This window comes from Acinonyx jubatus, chromosome X, assembly GCF_027475565.1.
Source record: "Acinonyx jubatus isolate Ajub_Pintada_27869175 chromosome X, VMU_Ajub_asm_v1.0, whole genome shotgun sequence".
Classification (NCBI taxonomy): Eukaryota; Metazoa; Chordata; class Mammalia; order Carnivora; family Felidae; genus Acinonyx; species Acinonyx jubatus.
Genome location: NC_069389.1, coordinates 108,206,322 through 108,226,298, shown reverse-complemented (window position 1 = coordinate 108,226,298; position 19,977 = coordinate 108,206,322). Strand labels below are relative to the sequence as shown.

Below are 19,977 nucleotides of genomic sequence, written 5' to 3'. Positions count from 1 at the left end.
GGGCGGGGGCGGGGGCGGGGGGGGGGGCGCACGCGCAGTCAGAGCCGCCTTTTTACCCTTAGCCGGGTTCTCTCTTCTCTCTTCCTAGGGGCGATTAACCGTGGTTGTTCCTCCGCTCCCATGTGAACCGCGGGATGGTTTCGCTGACCGCTATTTAGGAAAGAAAGGGTGGGGAGGAGTAAGGGGGTACGGGAGCGCCGTCTTTTCTGCTGTGTCTAAAATAATATTGTTTTCTCAGATTTGATTAGCCAATTATCCCCTTATAATTGAGACCTACAAGCTTGTTACCTCTGTCCTGTTAAAGCCAACACTACACATTTGTAGTTTTAAAATAATGCAATACGTCTGGGGGGCGGGGGGGAACAACCCAAGACCTGCCACCTGCTCCCAAAGTGTCCTGGTAGGCAAAACATAAGAGAACATAAGGGAAGGGAAGCAAAACTAATATAAAAACAGGGAGGGGGCCAAAGTGTCCTGGTAGGGCGCTAATCCAATTGAATCAACTGTGCAGACAAATCACTGTTTTCCATGTGGTTTCATTGTTTTTGTTTTTTTACCGTAATCATAAGTGTATATTTTTACACTAAATACCATTTATCTTCTCAAAGCTATACATCTAAGAAAATGATTTGAGTTAGAGAAGCTTGTTTGCTCAGAACAAGTGTCTCAGAATTTAATATTCATCCAAATCAGTGTTTCCATTTAATAACGCTGTCATGGCTCAAACATTTTAAGAAGTGCTCTTTTAGAATTTTTCAGCACCAGTTTAATGAGCCACGGAATACTGAAATCGTAACTCCATGCTAATAATTTTGTAAAACCATACCTTTTAAGAACCGTATAGAGAACTGGCAGAGAAGGCAAGTGAAACTACTGAAATGATAGTTATTAATTAAAATAGTCACTACATGGTATAGCACTTCAGAGTTTAAAAAATGTCTTCATATACTCGTCTCAATTGGTTCAATCATGAACCCTGCTCAGCTAATTACTGGTGAATGTAATGGGATTATCTTGAAACAGTTCATGACAAGTTAATGACATGAACGATCATAATCATTCTTCATTCATTCTGAGAACAGAATAAGAAAAACTTAATTATATTACCAGACATGACGATGATTTGGAGTCTCCTGACGTAAGACAGGTTAACAATAGCTACCATTTTTTTACGCACTTAATTATGTGCCAGGTACTGTCCTAAGCACTTATTAAAAATTTTTTTTATCCATTCTGAGAGAGAGAGTGCAAGCATATGCATGTGGGGGAGGAGCAGAGACAGAGGGAGAGAGAATCCCAAGCAGGCTCTGTGCTGACAAATGCAGGGCTCAATCCCATGAACCGCGAGATCATGATCTGGGCAAAATCAAGAGTTGGAGCCTTAACTGACTGAGCCACCCAGGCGCCCCATAAGCACTTTAAATATGTGATTGCATTTAATGCTTACAGTAATTCTGTGAGGTAGGCACTATCACAATGCCCATTTTTCAAAGGAGGAAACTGAAGCCCAGAGGGGTTACTCAAGTGACAACTGCTAAGTGGCAAAGCCAAGAGTCCTCTGCCGTTCTATTTAAGTGAAAAGACAGATGAGGTGCGTCTGGATATTTCTCTGGATACTATTTCTGTACTCATAAACACTTGATAAATCTTTTTAAATTATTTTATGAATAAATGCAGGTTTAAATAACCTGCCATTCACAGCCATCTTGTAAAGAAGGCAAATTACTTCTATTTTACAGTTGATAAAATTCCAGAGAGATTAATGGCACATAATTAGGTAGCAGTAGAATCTGAGCTGGTACCAAGGTCTCCTGAAAGCCACTGTTAAAGTTCCCAGGGTACCTGGAAAATTTACGAAAGATGGTAGTTAAAGCTGAGTAAGTCAGGGTGGATGTCAAAGGCCGTGGTTAAATACAGAATGGGGTCAAAGCCAAATTGAATAGCAGAAAAATAGAGAGGGAGTACATGAGAAAAGAACTAGATCTTACTCCCACTCTGCTGCTCATTTTACTTTTCAAAGAGTTTGTTGATATTCGTGGCAAGTAATAAAGTTTAATAGATATATTTTGAATGAACAGACAATATCATCATGCCTAAGCATTACAGATATCTAATTTTTAAAAATCGAAGTACAATAACACTAAGAAAATAGCTTATAACATGACAAGGAAAGAGCAACCAAGAGACTTGCAAGAAAAGGGGTAGTAATATGAAACAACTACGTACCCAAGATGGCAGGAAGTTTTCAGCTATTACCAAAGAGGAGGAACTCTCTAACTAAAGTGTAGCTAAATGCCGGGAACCTATAGTACATGCATAAGTTAGAATGTCAAAAGGAACGAGTAGTACAAAAACAATTCTGTATACTGTAGTGGCAAACACAATATTTGAAGAAATTATTTTTACTTCTTCCCATTTTTATACATGATTATACCAACCTAGCTGTGTTTCATGATCAGCTCCTGCTGTTCCACAGCAATATGCCATGATCTCAGATTGCCATTTTGCTTAGATCTATACCTTGCCACTTATGCTACTCCTGTCTTTGAGTGTCCCAGTCTGCTGCCATCTGTGCCAGGCCTCTTCATTATAAAAGGTGACCCACAAATATGTGATAATCAGTTGTCTAGTTTACCAGTTGTTATGGCAACTTTTAAGCAACTGCTTAACCCTTAGTTATCATAAGGGTAAGTCAGAGAAAAGTTGAGGCCAAGGCCACAGGTTACAAGCACCCCAAACCTCCCAAAAGATTTCCATGAAGTGAAAGAAACTAGGTAGGCAGGAATATGTGAATTGAACCTTGAAATGATGGCCAAGGTAGCATCCATATCCTCACATGTCCTTGAGTTTCTCCTAATCATTAAGCTTCTGAACGTTAGCAATTCTACTACATTGTTGGACTCCTCAGAGTTAGGGACTCTGCATGTGGTCAGCGAATGACTGTTCAGTAGCTTTTGTGAACACGAGACTTTCCTTTTTTTTTTTTTTTGAGCAGATGATGGAGTTGCTATGACCTTGAGATAAAAAGAGATAAATACATTGATCAAAAACAGAGTTTCTAATCCAGTTGGCAGGAAGATGTAGGCAATCTAAAGGAAACTTTGCAAAAGAGCTTTAGAAACTCTGCATTACAAGGAGCAAATATTAACATTGAGGAATAAAATGATTGAGCTCGGCAGGTTTAATATGGGATAACTAAATTGAAGAGGCAGGTAAAAGTAGTTTTGCTAAATTTTGAAACCAATTTCCTAACTAGCAAATTTCCTATATTTCTTTGTATGTATGATTTTAACACAATACAATGCCATCTTTACCCTAGGGTCATTCAAGTAGTGAGGATTACATGAGTTAATATTTCTAAAGCTCTTAGAATTGGACCTAGCACAGTGACTGCTATGTAGGTGTTTGTTAAATAAAATAATCCCAGGCCTCACACGTGCCGAATGGCTATTGTTAGGGTCTCCATAAATCCTAGAAAGAAAAAAAAAATTCTGGGTCTGCTACTTGTTCTTCAGGACTTTTCTTAACATCGTTGAAGCCTTGCAAAATGGAGATGACTCCTTGCCACTCGCCATATGAACTTTCATTATTTTTTCACTTCCGTTTTGTCTAGTGCAACCAAATGGATGATCTGAAAAAGAGATCAGCCCCTCCAAAGGCCAACAAAATCAAGGGATTTAAGAAACGAGCAGGGATCACAGAGGTCAGAGCAAACAAACTGGGAGCGAAAAAACGTGAAAACCACAAGTTTCCATTTCCCTCGAATATTGGCCCAAACTCCTCCTGAAAGATGATGCTCCAGTGTCTCCAAACTATTGGTTCTTTTCAAAATCGGGCGCCAGGGTCCCCGGGCCAATGCCATAGAGGAAGGCGCCGGGCCCCCTGGAAACGCTCCTCCCACTTTGGAGGAGGTTTGCGGGGCGGGGCTCCCACGCATGCTCCGTGCCCGCGGGCTCATTGGCGCTGCCGCCGGGCGCGTGCGCAGGACCTGATAGGTGCCCGGACGCGGAAGACTTGGCCCCGTGGAGGTTCCCGCTTCTGAAGCGTGGGAGGCGGAAGAGGCGGCAGGTTGTAGATTTTGGTCTTGGCCCCAAGGGGTTCCCTCCGGGCCATCAGAACCCAAGAGAGGAAGAGGAGGCACCGCGGCGGCGGGCCGAACCCCCCACCTGTCCTCCAGGCCGGGAGGGGGGGGTAGGGAGGGGATAAGCAACCCTCGCAGGGCTGAGGAGCTCCTAGGACCGGGTCCCAGAGCATGGGGGGCTGGACCGGGTCCCCGAGCATGGGGAGCTGGAGCCGTCGAGGCCGCCTGGCCGGGCCCTGCCCGACTGTCAGCTTAACGGTGGTGTTAGCACTGCCCGGGCAGCTGCGGTGTCTGTAGCCCGGCCCCACTTGAGGTCGTCGGCCGAAAGATAGCAACATGAGTTCCGCCGCTGCCTAGTTTCCTCCCCCTCCTCTTCTCCCTCTGTCCGCCTCCTTCTCCTCTTCCCCATACTTCGTCTTTTCCTTTCCCTCTCTCGTGCTCCTCTTTTTCCTCCACCCTGCCCTCCTTCCCTTCCGTCCTCGTCCTTTCCCCCATCTTCCTTTCCCGATTCTGTCCTCCTTGTACTCTGTTTTCCTGTTTTTCCATCTATCCCCTTTCCCTTCCTTTTGCTCTTTTCCCTCCATCCCTCTCTTTTCTCCATCGTCTTCCCCTTATTCTGTCACCCTCCACCACCACCTCCTCTCGCTACCGTCTCCCCTTCCTCCTCCCCTCACTCACTATCAGCCTCCCTTCCTCATCCTCATCCTCCTTCCCTCCTCCTCCTCCTCCTCCTCCTCCTCCTCTCCTGCTTTTCTCCGCCCCAGCCCCCGCCCCCAAGCCTCCGCCCCTTAGCCCCCGCCCCCAGCTGCCAGTCCCCAGCAGCTCAGTCCTGCAGTGAGAGTCTTGGGAGTCCATAGCTAAGCACCAGGAGCTGAGCACTGCCCGCTGTGCCTGCCTGCAAGTCTCCGACATGGCTCAGGAGAAAATGGAGCTGGACTTTGAGCCTGACACATCTGATGGGGGCGCCCTGAGGAGATCCAGCAGCGCTCCCCTGATCCACGGGCTCAGGTGAGCGGGGTGGGGGACGATGAATAGGGGGTTCAGGGTCTCCTCTATTCCCTGCAAGCAATCTTCCTTCCCTAAAGTGAGACTTGGAGCTCATTTGGGTTCTCCAAACTGGGGGGGGGGGGGCTTGTTTGCTTGACAGTGACTTGGGTCCCAAGGTGGAGTGAAAGTTTGACCCCAAACTCTGGGAAGCGTGGGGGAAAATGAGGCCCTCTTTACCTGGGGCTCTGTTGGCTCACTCTGAAAGGAACTACAAGGAGCTTCTGGCTCTTCTAACAGGTTGCTTGCCCTGCCTAATTTACACCACTGAATGTCAGACTGAAGCCCCTGGAACTAGACTTGCAACTTGACACCTGTCTCTAAGAGCTGCTATTTCTAAGCTCGGTTTAGGAACCCTGGCATTAACAGAGCATTTACTTTAATAAATCACAATTTATCTAATAACTTGTACTCAAGTGGCGTGTTCATGTCACATTAAGTGATTCGGATTTGTCCTAATGTTTTCAGATCCCAAAACTGCCTGAAATGCATTCCAGTGAATAAAAAAAAAAAAAAAAAAAAAAAGAAGGGTGTCTTGTAGCTTAGATCAGTTAAAGAAAACAATGTTTTAGAAAACAATGGGAACAATCAACCCTTGAATTTTAGTGGTAGGGTCTTGTATTGTCATGTGAATAAGTCACCAGAGGGTCTATTTTAAGGTAGAATTTTGTGATGGTGAAGGAGGTTGGCAGACCTCCTGAGCCTATTACATTTCACTCTTAGAAGTAAGACAATTCATCTTAGTAGAGAGCTAATTTGTGAGACCCTGTGGAAATGGAATTAGTCCAAAAAAGGGGATGGGAGTAGAATTAGCCAAAATCATTAATCAAGCACAGTGAAGGCAAAGAAACAGGTAATCCTTGTCTGTCAAACTGATTACAATATCTGTATTTTGGGGGGAAGTGGATTTACTTATTTTCTTTTACTAAATTTTGAAACTGGGGGGAGGTTGGAGTGGCTCCTTGCTTTCCTAATGCCGTCCTCCGCTCTACATTTATTTTTGATACTATAGGAATAAATTGGTCTTTGGGGTTGTCTTTTAAAATCTGGTAAGCAAAAGCAGTTGCTAGGGGGTCGGGGCCATCCCACTGACCTGCATTTAGACTGTTGTAGAAATAATGCACTGTTTTTTGAATCAGGGTCTAAGTAAATACTTGCAAGGTAGCATGATGTGACAGAAGCAGGGGTTAGGAGACTAGACCTCATCCCAATTTTCTCCCTGATTGTGGTCATGAGTGTCAGTTTTCTCATTCAAAATTTAGGAGAGCTGGCTTAGGTGATTTCAGCAGTCCCTTGGAACCCAATTCAGTTCAGTCCTGAAAATCCTTCTTGCCCTCTTATTATGGGCATGGCACTCTGCTAGGCAGTGCAGGGAGGTTGTACAAAGATGAACAAAAGACCTCTGCCCAAGGAGTTTGAGACACACGCACACTTTTCTTTAATAAAAGGTAAAGTGGGTATCTCAAGAAGAATCTCATTTCCCATTGTGCTCTTTGGACTCAAAGGAGGGATGATTGCGTTAGGTTTGTGTATTGAAGAGAGGCTTCACAGAGGGCACTGCATGGAAATGGGTGCTCAAGAAGAGGAAGGATTTGGGCCGATGGTGGTGGGGGGCGGGGGGGAGACAGAAGAGACAACATGAACAAAACCCCAGGTACGTTTATTTAGCTGCACAGTGGGTTCAAAGGTAGAGCATATTTAGGGCAGTAGTGGGAGAGGTGCTAACTGGGCTCATACTGTAGAACAGGGCCCGGCCCTTCTCACCGTCATGGCGCACACAGAAAGTGGCGCACACAGAAAGCAGCAACACGTTTAGGTGCTCTGGGGTAAACAGATGAGGCTGCTCATGTCTGGTGGGAACCGGTTTGGGGGCGTGGGCTCTGGCCAGAGGCAGCTGGAAGCAACCAGTCTGGAGCTCCGCCCCATACCTCTCCTAGCTGCCCCCCAAGCACTGAGGAGATCAGTATCTGGGTAGACCTGTGATCCACAGCAAGCCACTACGAAGGCTCTGAAGAGGCCGGTGAGGAGTTTATTCATTGTATGGAGTGAGGAGCCATCGAAGATTCATTGTTAACTGGAGAGTGGGCGTTAATACAGTTGAAGGATGTCTTAAAGGAGAAGACATTAATCATTTTATTTTTATTTTTTAGTGATCTTTCTCAGGTTTTTCAACCTTACACATTTAGAACTCGGAGGAATAGTACAACGATTATGAGCCGTCATACCCTGGTAAGTATAGAAGTAAGTATTTTTAGTGGTATGGATTGGGGAAAATACTTCCAGACGTAGTTCGTTCTTAAGATGATGTGCTATGTACCATCGTTCACTAAAGAAAAAAAATGATTTTACCTATCTTGCTCATGCTGTGGCCCTTGTCAGCTTTTGGTGCAAAACAGAGATCTGCTTAAGACTTTTTTCTTGGCTGTGGGACTGTGTTTTTAAAAATTGTTCGTTGTTTTTTTGTCACTGCTTGCATGACGGTTATGAGGGAAGTCAGGATTAACTTCTAAATATAGCTGAGAAAAATGGTCTTTATTTATCCCAGGAAGCAAAAAATCGTTTAGACATTAGCCGAGTATTTCTGACACTTACCTGTTGGACAGTGCTATGTATCCAAAGTGAAATCTCCTTTAAAATGCGTGTATTTATATTCTCGGTAGAGTTGCTAATTGTGACTGTTCTAAATAGCCCGAGCTGTCAGGGGTCACCCTATTAGTTGGACGCATTGGGAGAGATTATGATGAGGTTTTTAATATAGTAGCACTTCACATGTGGAGCCCACTTAGCCAGTAGCTGCATCACTCTGAAAGACATCTGAGATGTAAGCAAACAGACCTCTGAATGGCCGCACTAGATTTCCATAGTCTGTGCACAAAGGTTCATCAGTTTGTTTACAGGAGAGCCTCTGACCTCCAAATCATCTAAAATTATGCACAATCATAATAAGCTTCCAACTCAGTAGTGTGTGAGAAGCAGCAAATCAAAAGAGGTGCATTCGGGCTTAAGGTATACTAATAGCTGCTAGCAGAGGAGGAGAGGGGAAAACTGGAAAGCAGACGGGTTTTTAACAACGCAGTCTGTGGCTTAGCATAAGGGCTAAGAGCCTGTTAATGGTCCCTGAGGGTCTCACTGGCACTGAACTGTAAAATACTTGATGTTCTTAAGGATACCTGGGTCACTAACTTTTTTTCAAATTGTAGTGTACCATACCCTGTGTCTTTATGGTATTCTACATGTTACCGAGTCCTTTCACACTTTTAATCCTCATAGCCACCCCCTGCGAAGTAGGCAGGGCCAAAGAGGTCCTTACCAGTTCAAAGAGGCAGCAGCTAAGACTCAGCTGATAGAAATGACTTGCTCAGAATCACACAATTGCTAAGTGGCAGAGCTGGGATTAGAATAGAGATAGGTCAAGGCCATTCTGGTTGGTGAAATCTGTTTAAGAAAGGAGAAATAAAATACACTTTTAAGGAAGATTTCCAGCTGGAGTGGCTAGAAATACTTAAAAGGGGGAAATGTTAGCTGTCTGGAGGTTTGATTTACCTCACCTTCTTCCCCGAGGATACTGGAAAATAGAACGGCTTCATTTCGCCCTGTAGATGAGAAATGTTTCTGCTTGTTACACAGCCATGCTCCCGATATCAGTAGTATAGCAAAGAAGGGAAAATGAATTCGCCTCTCTACACTTGACTTTGCTCTTTTCGAAGATGTGAAAATTCTTATCAACTCTGTCTTGATTCCTCTCTCCCTACTCCCTGACAGATATGTTTTGCTCTGGCTGCACTAAAATGCCTATTTCGCTGAAGGGGCCACATTGGTTCACTTCTCTTTGTGGATCCTTACGTTTTCCTTCCCTCCATCCCCTTCTCCTTTTGAGCTTCCTGGTTTGGGATGCCTTCCAGAGCACCCTTCGGGTACTTCGATCATCGGATGGGTTATACCACGTGTGTTAATTCACAGTGTCCTCTATAAACCTTAATACGCTTACCCACCTCACAGATTAACCTGCAAAAAGCAAGGTGTTGAATGAAATGGAAAGGAGCGACGCAAGATCTGCAGGAGTTGTCTGTGCAGGATCTGACAACTGATTAGGTGTAAATGCAAGGGGAAGGAGGACTCCAGGGGACTGGACTTTTATTTCTTAGCGGCCAGGGGAAAAGCGTTGCCTTTATTATGAGTAGGGAAATTTCAAGGAATTGGTCATCTGAAGGGCCGGGAGATAAATTCTGGGCATGTTGGGCCCAAGGTGCCTGCCACTTACTCTGCGCTGTTCTCCAAAGCAATATTCTAATTAAAAATTGCGAGCTTCCTAGACCTTTCACTTTCAGTGGCTGACCCTTCTCTGTGAAGGCAGACGGTCATCTTGTATAAATGTCCGCTTTCTTACTCTTAAGATGTCGTTACCTAATTGGTCATCTGAAGGGCCGGAGATAAATTCTGGGCATGTTGGGCCAAGGTGCCTGCCACTTACTCTGCGCTGTTCTCCAAAGCAATATTCTAATTAAAAATTGCGAGCTTCCTAGACCTTTCACTTTCAGTGGCTGACCCTTCTCTGTGAAGGCAGACGGTCATCTTGTATAAATGTCCGCTTTCTTACTCTTAAGATGTCGTTACCTTCACATGTGATGTTTTCTCCAATGGTTCCTAGATTTTCTGTCTCTTGTCACTTTGCTTGGTCTGTTGTCTCCACTCTAGTCCCCTCCTCCCTGGCTTTTTCGCTCCTGCCTTCTTCTCCTGACTCACACATTGAATATCTGGAACACAAACTTGTCTTTTTCCCTACGTCTCTCTTTGTTTTCCCTTGAACCCTCCGAGCTTCTACAAAGCCTAATCTACACCCAGCTGCCTCCAGCTCCTTGTTTCCCAATTTCTTGCCAGCTACTCGACCAGTTTGTGATCTCACTGCTCCCACCACCATGCTATTAAAAAACTGTTCTTGCAAAAATCACCAGTGCCCAGCGGCAGGGGCCTCTTTCCTTCTCCTACTTAGGCTCTTCGCTTTACTTAACACCATTAACAGCACCTCCTTGAAGTGCTTGGCTTTCTTCTCAGTTGGTACATTGCTCTTGTTTCTGGTACAAGACCCAGCATTTCTCCTCCCTGTCTTCCTTTTGGGTCTTCCTTCTAGTTCTTAGTTGACAAGTTGTACATTATATAGATGCAGCATCTACATTTCTGACTTCCTCTACTGTCAGCTTTTTGCACTCTTTACTTTGGCTTTCCTGATGATTTCGTTGCCCCTGGGGTTTCTTTTGTTCTCTGTCACGTCCATGTTCTCTGCCACGCCACGGTATCCTGTTAGTGTTTCCTGCCTTAGAGACCTGCCTCGTGGCCCAGTGCTTTTCAAATGGCCTTATTAAGAGTTTAGTGGTAAACACGTGTTATTTTTATGAGTGGAAAAAAAACACTTTTGCAAAGGATTTTATTTGTAAAGTTTTTCTATTTTCAGAGACTAGGAGAGGAAAGAGAAAGAGAAAAGGGTGGGTACTGAAGAGATATCCTTTGAGGTCAAATCATATTTCAGTGTCTAACTTTTAAAAATGGCACCTGGATTAGCTTTTGCCTAAAAAACTTGGAGCAGTTTATCGCCATTTTATTCTACTCACTACCTTAGGGTTTTTAGAAGTTTTAATAGGATAGGGCCTCTTGTAACTGGATTGCGGTCTTATTTGTCTTACAGCATTACAAATTTGTTTGCGTTTCATTAGGGAATAAATAGCAGTTGTTAACATTATGGCTATTAGAACCCTGTAAGGTCTCTTGAGATGAATTCTGCCTTTCATTCTGGGATCAGATTGTGTTTATTTTGAAGGAACATGATTTGGCCCCCAGGCCATTTTAGCCTTGTGTTGTCAAAAAATGATGCTCTAAGGGAAAGGAATGGTTATTTGAAAAATACACATTGCCGTCCACGTTGATTTTTTTTTCTTAACTAGTAACGTTTGTGGTGTATATTCTACCACAGTGGCATATGTAGTGGGAGTGACCAAATTTTAGAAGTGATTTAGAGCATACAAACAAAATCTCCCTATTGCAGATTTGAAGTGTTTTCGATAAACACTAATCATAGACAAAATACTATACTGGGCTTCTTTGCCTATCTTCCTCCATGGGTGCATTGGTGTTAAAAATGACTACAAGTTTTTTTCTTTCCCTTCTTACCTAGTTCTTTATTTTAGATAAGTGGGGTAATGGATATTTCCAAGGCCTGGTATCTTTTTTTACATGAACGTACACAGCTCTGCATTCATTTGGGAAAAGTGTTAAAGTCAGTGCCTGTCTTGCGACAGATGGTGCTTTGAGGTTGGACACCTGGTGTACTTTCCAAAAACCGAGTGTCCTGCCTCTGGTGCATTAATGTTCAGTGATCTAAAGCGCTAGATCTCTGAGAAGAATGTGAAATCTTATTTGGGAGGAGGTTGGACACTGGTACTGACAGCAGACGCTGCTTTGTGATTCAGAAAGTAGTAAGTGTTTACTTTTCCTTTCCAGTTGCTGTCGTCGTCACCAAATCGCGTTCCTAGTAGCAGACTGCATCAGATCAAAAGGGTAAATTCTACTTCCTAGCTCAGCTGCAGTTGTCTGAATCTTCCATTTGGATTTTATTTTCATTCTGAAGATGTAGATATTAAAAATGAGTCCACTCTGGGTGGCCATAGACAGATGCAAATTCTTCTGAGTGTGCGTGCAGGTGAAACACAGATGTGGCCTGGGTGACAGTCTTAGCATGTGCTGCTGTACTGTAACTATGTCAAAGACGGTAGAAAAGTCTTTTATTTATTTATTTTTTGGTAGAAAGAAGTCTTTTATTTAAATTTTTTTTTTCAACGTTTATTTATTTTTGGGACAGAGAGAGACAGAGCATGAACGGGGGAGGGGCAGAGAGAGGGGGAGACACAGAATCGGAAACAGGCTCCAGGCTCCGAGCCATCAGCCCAGAGCCCGACGCGGGGCTCGAACTCCTGGACCGCGAGATCATGACCTGGCTGAAGTCGGACGCTTAACCGACTGTGCCACCCAGGCGCCCCAGAAAGAAGTCTTTTAAATTGTACTTTGAAGTAGAGAACTGTGTGGATGTGGGTAAATACTGTGTTTTCAGCATGTGCTTGTCTTCGTAGGAGGAAGGCATGGATATGATGAACAGAGAAACTGCACACGAACGGTTAGTGCTTCACAAGAACAGAGCAGAGCCTAATGTATGTCTTGCTTCTGAGCACTGATGGCCTGTCATTTTTATTTGTTTTAGGGAAGTGCAGACAGCAATGCAGATCAGCCAGTCATGGGACGAGAGCTTGAGCCTGGTAAAGTTCTCACATGTTTGCTTGGTTTTGATTTTCTGGAAACCTTTATGTCATTCATTGGCTTCATTAATTTTTTTCAGACACTTCTGTCTCCCCCATTTCCAAATTTGTATTCGGTTTTTGATCTCTGCTTTTCCGCCAGGATATTAGATTGCAACTGTTTAGTGTCTGCATTTCTATTCTAAAAGTGTAGGCGTGTTTGAGTAGTAAAGAAGAACTGTGATGGGCTGAATTGTGAATTACAAGGAAATAACATTTTATGTTTACAGAGTGATAGCGATTTTGAGAAGCCGGAGAAACTATATTCTCCTAAAAGGATTGACTTCACTCCAGTTTCTCCGGCACCATCACCCACCAGAGGGTTTGGAAAGGTAGGCTCCTTGACAAGGTGTTAGCTGTCTTTCACACACACAGCTGTTTACTCTAAAACACGCGCGCGCGCACACACACACACACACACACACACACACACAAATCGCCTCATTTTTTAAAAAATCCAATGACTGGAAGGAAAATCCATGAAAGTTTCTGATAGTAACTTGAAGAAAATGGTACGTCAGTCTAGGTACATATTCTCACGCGTGTGTGTTTCTGCGTATGTAAAATATACACACACAGCTAAGCAGTTCTAAGGATGTCGTTTCTATTATTTTGAGAACTTTTTGAAAGCCAGAGCACTAGAACTATTTTAATATTAAATATGCTTTTTTCTAGCAATGTTTTTCACCATCCTTACAAATGTTTGTGAGCAGCAGTGGGCTGCCGCCAAGTCCCGTGCATAGTCCAAGACGCTTTTCCAGGTAAGTCAGCCTACTTTTCGAAAAATGTGGTTGAAATGCTACACGTTCAATTTGTGTCTCCCGATGACCTTTTTCCCCAACATTTTCTTATGGAAATTTTCCAACAGACAACAAAATTGGACACAATGAACATCCGTATACCTACCACCTATATTCTAGCAGTAACGTTTTACCAGAGATGTGTTTTTTGAGACATGGTGCCAGAGAACGAACCCACGTACACACGCACACGTGCATGCGCGCAATAATCTATCCTTTGTAAGGATAAGGAAGGGGAAGGGATAGTGGCAGTCAAATCCAAATAGTTTTTTAATAAGGTTTATCTGTTTTGAAAAAACTTGGGGGTATTTTATCTTACAGAATTATTTTTTTTTAAGTTTTTTTTTTTTTATTATTATTTAAGTAATCTCTACACCCAATGTGAGGCTTGAACTCATGACTCTGAGATCAAGACTTGCGTGTGCTTCCGACTGAGCCAGCCAGGTGCCCCTAGACGATTTTTTAAAATAGCTTAAAATGCCGTGTTTTTTCAGATTATCATATTCCAGGTCAGATCATGTATTGGCAGTTCAGTTACTCAACTTACAACACAGGCATTTTCCATTTTTTTCTACATGACTGTCAATTTTATTGATTTATTTGGGCTATAATGTTTGTCTTGCATCTTAAAAGTACTTCACATCATCCTGTTTGTTTATTCTTTGAAGCAGGAGGAGTCAGAGTCCAGTCAAGTGCATTAGGCCCAGTGTTCTTGGTCCTCTTAAAAGAAAAGGTAAGTGTCCCACTTCTGATATTAAACCTAGTTGAGCTTGAATGACAAATTAGAATTTCTGTCTGAAAGTAGCTCAAGGCGTGATTCCTTTTTTCTGAAGAAATAGGAAATATTCTTCCCAATGTATGCTTTACTGATTCTGAAGTTTGTAAATTGGTTACTTAACACTGTCCATATTTTTTACACTTCACAACTGAATCTTATTCATATGTTAATATTACCAATATATATTCCAAAAATTTTGCCTCTCAGTGATCTGAATAGAAAACAGATGCAAGTTAATATGTTGCAGAAGTATGTGCTTATGTCATAGCGAATAGGTCTATAAACATGCTGTATACTCAAATGCCTAGCCCCCGGAGTCTATTTTCAAAAGGCAAAAAAAAAATTAATGCACGTTTAGTCATTATTCCTGGGCCTGTATCCATGTGATTGCAAGTGTTGGGGGTCATTTTAAATGAGAGTTTTAGCAATAATTTTGAAAAAGCAATGCACTAAGTGATTTCTTTGTGTAGATCTCTGTGGGGGCCAAGAAACAAGTCGCTCTCCTAATATTAGGTTAACAGGTACTTGCAGCTTTAGTGGAAACTCCAGTGATAGCATCATGCCCAGATTCCAAAAGTACGATATTTCAGATAACTTAAAATTAAAGATGGTGTGCTCTGGAAAATAGATTTTGATATGGTGACAATGTTTGTATTTAGCGACTAAATTTTACTTTACGAACTAGTAGCCTTAATGCCGCAGGGAATTATTTACAATCATAGGAACCTTCTCAGGAGGTATTACGTGACACTAACACCTGGAAACCAGAGCCATCATTATTGTTATTAATTTTAAATATCTTGCAGGAAATTGGTGGAATTAGTATGGTTGTTTAGTTTGAAAGCTATTCCAAAATATACCAGCAGATGGAGGGATTCTTTGCTAAAAAGGGCTAAAGTCTTTTGCTAACAAGGTGTTGTTGAAAGTCCAGCAGTAGCTTTTAGAAGCTCCATATTAAAGCATGGAAGAAGCAGATAAAGATAAAACCTTTCCTGAGTTTCAGCGATTTTCAGAATAGTTCCAGAAGAGAGGTAATATGAATTAACTGATAATATGAAAAAAAAAATGAATGTTGCATTTGTTCTTGCTTGATCTTTCTTCATCCTAAGAATCTTGTACAGCTTTAAGTTCACAGTTACTAATTTTCTATTGGAGTACAGTTAGGCCCAAGAATTGAATTTTGTTTAATCTTCCATTGTAAAGCTCAGATAAGGAGCCTCAAAACTAAGGTATTTATTTGTGTGTTTTAGATCATGACTTATTTGGAAAGGGGCTTTTTCGGTCTAACCGAGGGTTTTTAGTCTTAGCACTCCTGGGGGCAAAATGTTGTTATTGTGATGGATGCAGTTTTTCTGCTACCTTCTAGATGTTCTGAGAAAATCTGGAAAATTGGTGTAGCCGGTACACCACCAATTTTGTGAATTGACTAATAATTGCTTTCGATTACAGATGGGCGTTCAGTTATTATTTTTTTTAAAAGAACTCTAGCGAAGAGTAAAAGTACGATTTTTTCATGGGATTTTCTTCTTCCATGCCACACATTTCATTTGTATGTAAAGATGTCAAAGGCTTCCTTAAACCTTACCTGGGTAGTCAAGCCCCCTGGGCCTCATCATGTGTAACATCTTAGAAAAATTAGGTTCCGATTTTCAGTATTTTCTCTTAACAGAGTTATTTTTTTTTAATCTTCATTTTACTAAGTAGTCTAAAGCAACCTTTGAGTTTATTAGACTACATACGTTTCAACCCATTTGACTTCGACTCGGGAAATGTTCCACTATTAAAATAATATAAAATCAATAGTCTTTCCTAATTCTCTAGGATAAATCATTATTCACTGTGAGCTTCAGCTATTTGGGGAGTCTTTATTTCTGCTGTGGTAAGCCTTGATTCATTTTGCCCGATGCAGTCAGTGTTCTTCTCTTCTGTTAAAGAACATGACTATATCCGTAGTGTGCTAAATAAGAAGGGCTTTTTCCTTTCTTTTCTTTTCTTTTCTTTTCTTTTCTTTTCTTTTCTTTTCTTTTCTTTTCTTTTCTTTTTTTTTAGGGCTGCTTACTTTTTGGTTGAGGTTCTATGGAAGCATGTTTCTTCCACCTTAAAGCGCATGGAAAAATAGCTTTGAAGTAATGGCTTGAAGAAGTATTCTGAGCTTTGGTTAAACAAAGATCATCCCATTTTAGCACCACACCCGTATCTGTAAAATTGTTTTACAGTAGCATCATCTCTTTCTGTTTTAGGTGAAATGGAAACAGAAAGCCAGCCCAAGAGGCTCTTCCAAGGCACTACCAATATGCTGTCTCCGGAGGCTGCACAACTGTCTGATCTCAGTTCATGGTAAAAAATGAAATAAAATCGAAAAGATGTTAGGGTATGATCTATTTAAAAAGAGTCACATTAAAAGTACATTGGGATCATTTATAATAATATTCAACTTTTGATTCATGCTCTGTAGAAGGGAAATCTCCACGGAGGTACAGATACCGTGGAAAACCAGATCATTTGAAAGTCATTGAGTACTTTTTTGGGAATGTGTGTTTCTTCTCGGCACCTTCATTCCTAGCTCCTGTCAGGTCAGCCTCTCTCAGTGGGTGCTAATGGTGTGGGGGAGGGGCAGCAGCTGGCTGGCGGGAGAAAGTGTTCCTGGGTCGCTGTGGACAGTGTGCATCGATCGTGGCTGTTTTGCCACGTTTTGTAGTATATTCTTTTAACTGAGCAGAGAATACCGGCATCCTCTTAAGCATGGTGTTTTCTAAATAGCATTTCCTGTTGTTATAAAAATCTTTTGGAAATTTTGGAGGTATTCTGTCATAATCCTAACTGAGGTTTTGTTGTATACCAATACTTCCTGACTCCTGTCGTCTGTTCACATAATTTCTTTTAGTCTTACTCATCCAAGTTTGGGTGTCTAACTTAAGACCCTTCAGTGTTTTTGTGCAACAGTCAACTTCTCTTCATCTACCTGAAGTTGAGTACTTGGATGCTGATGTACATATTGGAAGGAAGGGGAAGGGATAGTGGCAGTGGCCAGGTAATATGTTGAAATCTTTTAGCATGTATTTCTAATCCACTCACTGAGCACCTGTGTTCTAGACACAGTTGTGTCTAGACTTTTTGTTTGGCACCTTTTGTCAGGATTCTGAGTTTATAGCTGAGGGTCTTTTTTTTTTAAGAGCCCAACAGTACATTCACTTCAAAAAAAAAAGGATGGAAATACTTATTTAAAAAGGGGGGGATTGGACGCATGGGTGGCTCAGTCAGTTAAGCGTCCGACTCTTGATTTTGGCTCAGGTCATGATTTCACAGTGTGTGAGTTGAAGCCCCGCATTAGGCTTTGTGCTGACAGCAGGGAGCCTCCTTGGGATTTTCTTTTTCTGCCCCTCACACACTTGCGTGTGCATATTCTCTCTCTCTCTCTCTCTCTCTCTCTCTCTCTCTCAAATAAAATAAATAAACACTTATACAAAAATAGAAGGACGGTGCCCTCTAAATGGAAGAATTGTGTAATCTACTTATAAGGTATAAGGATTAGCGATTCTTTCTTTCCAAATCAGATACTTGTTTTATGTAAGATAACCTGTACTTCTAGTTGACCAAGAAGTCACAGATTATTCTAGTTTATTAGACTCGTCGATCAGTGCCGTTCTAATGTTGGAACAGATGTCTTTTAGATTGTTCTAGCTATTTTCAGCCCCACAGTCTCTCTTCTCTCTCATATGTGTCTGTCCTTGATGGCTCAGTGTGCTAATTTCGGTATAGAGTGCTTTTCCAGGTATGTAGATGATTGCAAAGAGAAAACTTCTAAAGCTTGTCAACAGGACTAGTGGATGAAACTCTATACTTAGTGGAAACTGCCTATCACTTTTATGGTAAAGTGTGTTTTAATATAGGCACATGACATTATAAATAGCTTTGCTTACCCAGTTACTAACCAAGCAACCAAGTTAGGGAAAAGATACGAAAGCATTTTGCCGAGCTGAAAACATACAGGGTGCGGTGGAGTTTTTAAATATTGTCATGGACTCTACAGGATGCCATAAAACAGGTTCACACAAATAAAAAGGGGAAGAGAGGGTATTTGCCAAGCGTCCCTACCTCTCCTTCAGACGTTTATTCCTCTGAGCAGCAAAATGTACGTTGTCGACCATGGTGGCTGCGGTGAGGGTCCTATTTCTGTCCTATTTCTGTTGCCACTACGCTCATTCTCCTCCGACCTGTGACTAGCTATGAGAGCCCTGGGGACACTGACATTGGCGATCAAGGGCACTTTGATCCCTAAAGGCAAAAAGTGTTGCTTCACCCTGGAAAGATTTGTTTTATTCACATGAGACCAGTCATCGAGCAGTAACAAGCCAACATGTGGCTCAAGTAATATGTTAAAAAGAAATTTATTGCTCAAAACGCACACAACTAAGTGTGAAAGGTATGTAAGTAATTAAGCTTTAAAAGATGTTTTTAGTAAGTTCATGGCATCTGGACTTCTGAGAATATTAAAACTTAAAATTGCACTGACTTTTGGGACCCCTTGTATACTAGTGTTGCTGACATGTAGGCCTGCAATGAAGAGATTTTAAACATGAGTTATTCATGATATGTAAAAATTAGATCCTGCCTTTGCAGAAACTGTTTTTCCTGTCTCTCTAATGCAGTTTCATTGATCAGACATCCGTATTCTTAGAAACGGGGACAGAGACGGAGACTGTGTTCTGGTTTCTGTTGCCAAGGGTAACAGTATACTTGATCGCTGAGGAAACCATATTTATATATTTTAGGGAGCAGAAAAGGTACCACCAGATCATAAGTAGATGTTATCTCATCATTTAAGTTATTGTAATTTGTTCTCTGCTCCACCCCATAAAGAAGAGATGGGTTTTAAAACTTTAAGTTAAACTTTATTTTTTTTTAAATATAATTTATTGTCAAATTGGCTGACATACAGTGTGTACATGTGCTCTTGGTTTTGGGGGTAGATTCCCGTGATTCATTGCTTGCATACAACACCCAGTGCTCATCCCAACAAGTGTCCTCCTCAATGTAAATTAAGCTTTATATATCAAATAATAGTCCTTAAAATCTGATGTCTGAAGTATAAATTAAGTGTGAAGTTTGAGTATGGACCCATTTGGGGTTTGTGTCCGGTGTGTTAACTGCCACGCAAAGGAATAGTAGGCCTGCTCTTCGTATCATATTTTTTACTAGATGAAAATTCTGAAATCTTTGCCAACCAAATCTGGGGAGCATTGTTAACCACAAGGCAGGAATTCTGTCATTCTGGATTTAGTCCTTCTGAACATCAAGAATTTTTTTTAACATTTTTATTTATTTTTGAGAGGCAGAGACAGAGCACAAGCCAGGGAGGGACAGAGAGAGAGAGGGAGACACAGAATCCGAAGCAGGCTGCAGCCTCTTGAGCTGTCAGCACAGAGCCCGTCACAGGGCTCGAACCCACCAACCGTGAGATCATGACCTGAGCTGAAGTCGGACGCTCAACCGACTGAGCCACCCCGGCGCCCCTGAACATCAAGAATTTGACGATAGCTTGGAAGTTCACCTTTCCATGGTGCTTTGATTCTTTTTGTGTCTTGAGAACTCTTGTTCTGCTCCTTGTCCTTTTGGGGACAAGATTATCATAAAGGAATTTTGAGGGCCACCAGTCATATAGTGAAGATTAAGTGGTAGTCTGTTTCTCGCACAGAAAAGGACAAGTTCTCCCATGAAAATTTTCCCCGCTGCATCAGTGTTATTGTGACTGCTAATTTAGCCTTTATAGTTTTATTTTAACATTTTTCATTAGATTTCACTTAGTGACTTTAACATTATTTTTAATGGTATATGTGTCATGGCAAGAAAATTTAATCATGAATATGTGATATGTGCAAAGAATAAGACTTAATCATGATTTATTTTATAACAGAACTGTATTAGTATACCTCG

The 19,977-nt window shown here is 41.9% G+C and overlaps 1 protein-coding gene across 6 annotated transcripts in view; it reads left to right on the top strand.

Annotated features, from left to right (window-relative positions):
* The first annotated feature begins 3,959 nt into the window (after positions 1-3,959).
* PABIR2 (PABIR family member 2) overlaps positions 3,960-19,977 on the top strand; it is a 200,508-nt gene continuing 184,490 nt past the window's right edge. For 2 of the 6 annotated variants that reach the window (XM_027054191.2, XM_027054189.2), the window contains exons 1-9: positions 3,963-5,089; positions 7,276-7,354; positions 11,618-11,674; positions 12,244-12,287; positions 12,372-12,426; positions 12,696-12,797; positions 13,141-13,226; positions 13,934-13,998; positions 16,284-16,380. In XM_027054191.2, coding sequence (XP_026909992.1) covers positions 4,992-5,089; positions 7,276-7,354; positions 11,618-11,674; positions 12,244-12,287; positions 12,372-12,426; positions 12,696-12,797; positions 13,141-13,226; positions 13,934-13,998; positions 16,284-16,380 — 683 coding nt within the window. In that variant the 5' untranslated portion in view covers positions 3,963-4,991. Of the gene's footprint in view, positions 5,090-7,275; positions 7,355-11,617; positions 11,675-12,243; positions 12,288-12,371; positions 12,427-12,695; positions 12,798-13,140; positions 13,227-13,933; positions 13,999-16,283; positions 16,381-19,977 lie in introns of all 6 variants that reach the window. The other 4 variants (XM_027054190.2, XM_027054188.2, XM_027054187.2 and 1 more) reach the window with 4 other exon arrangements.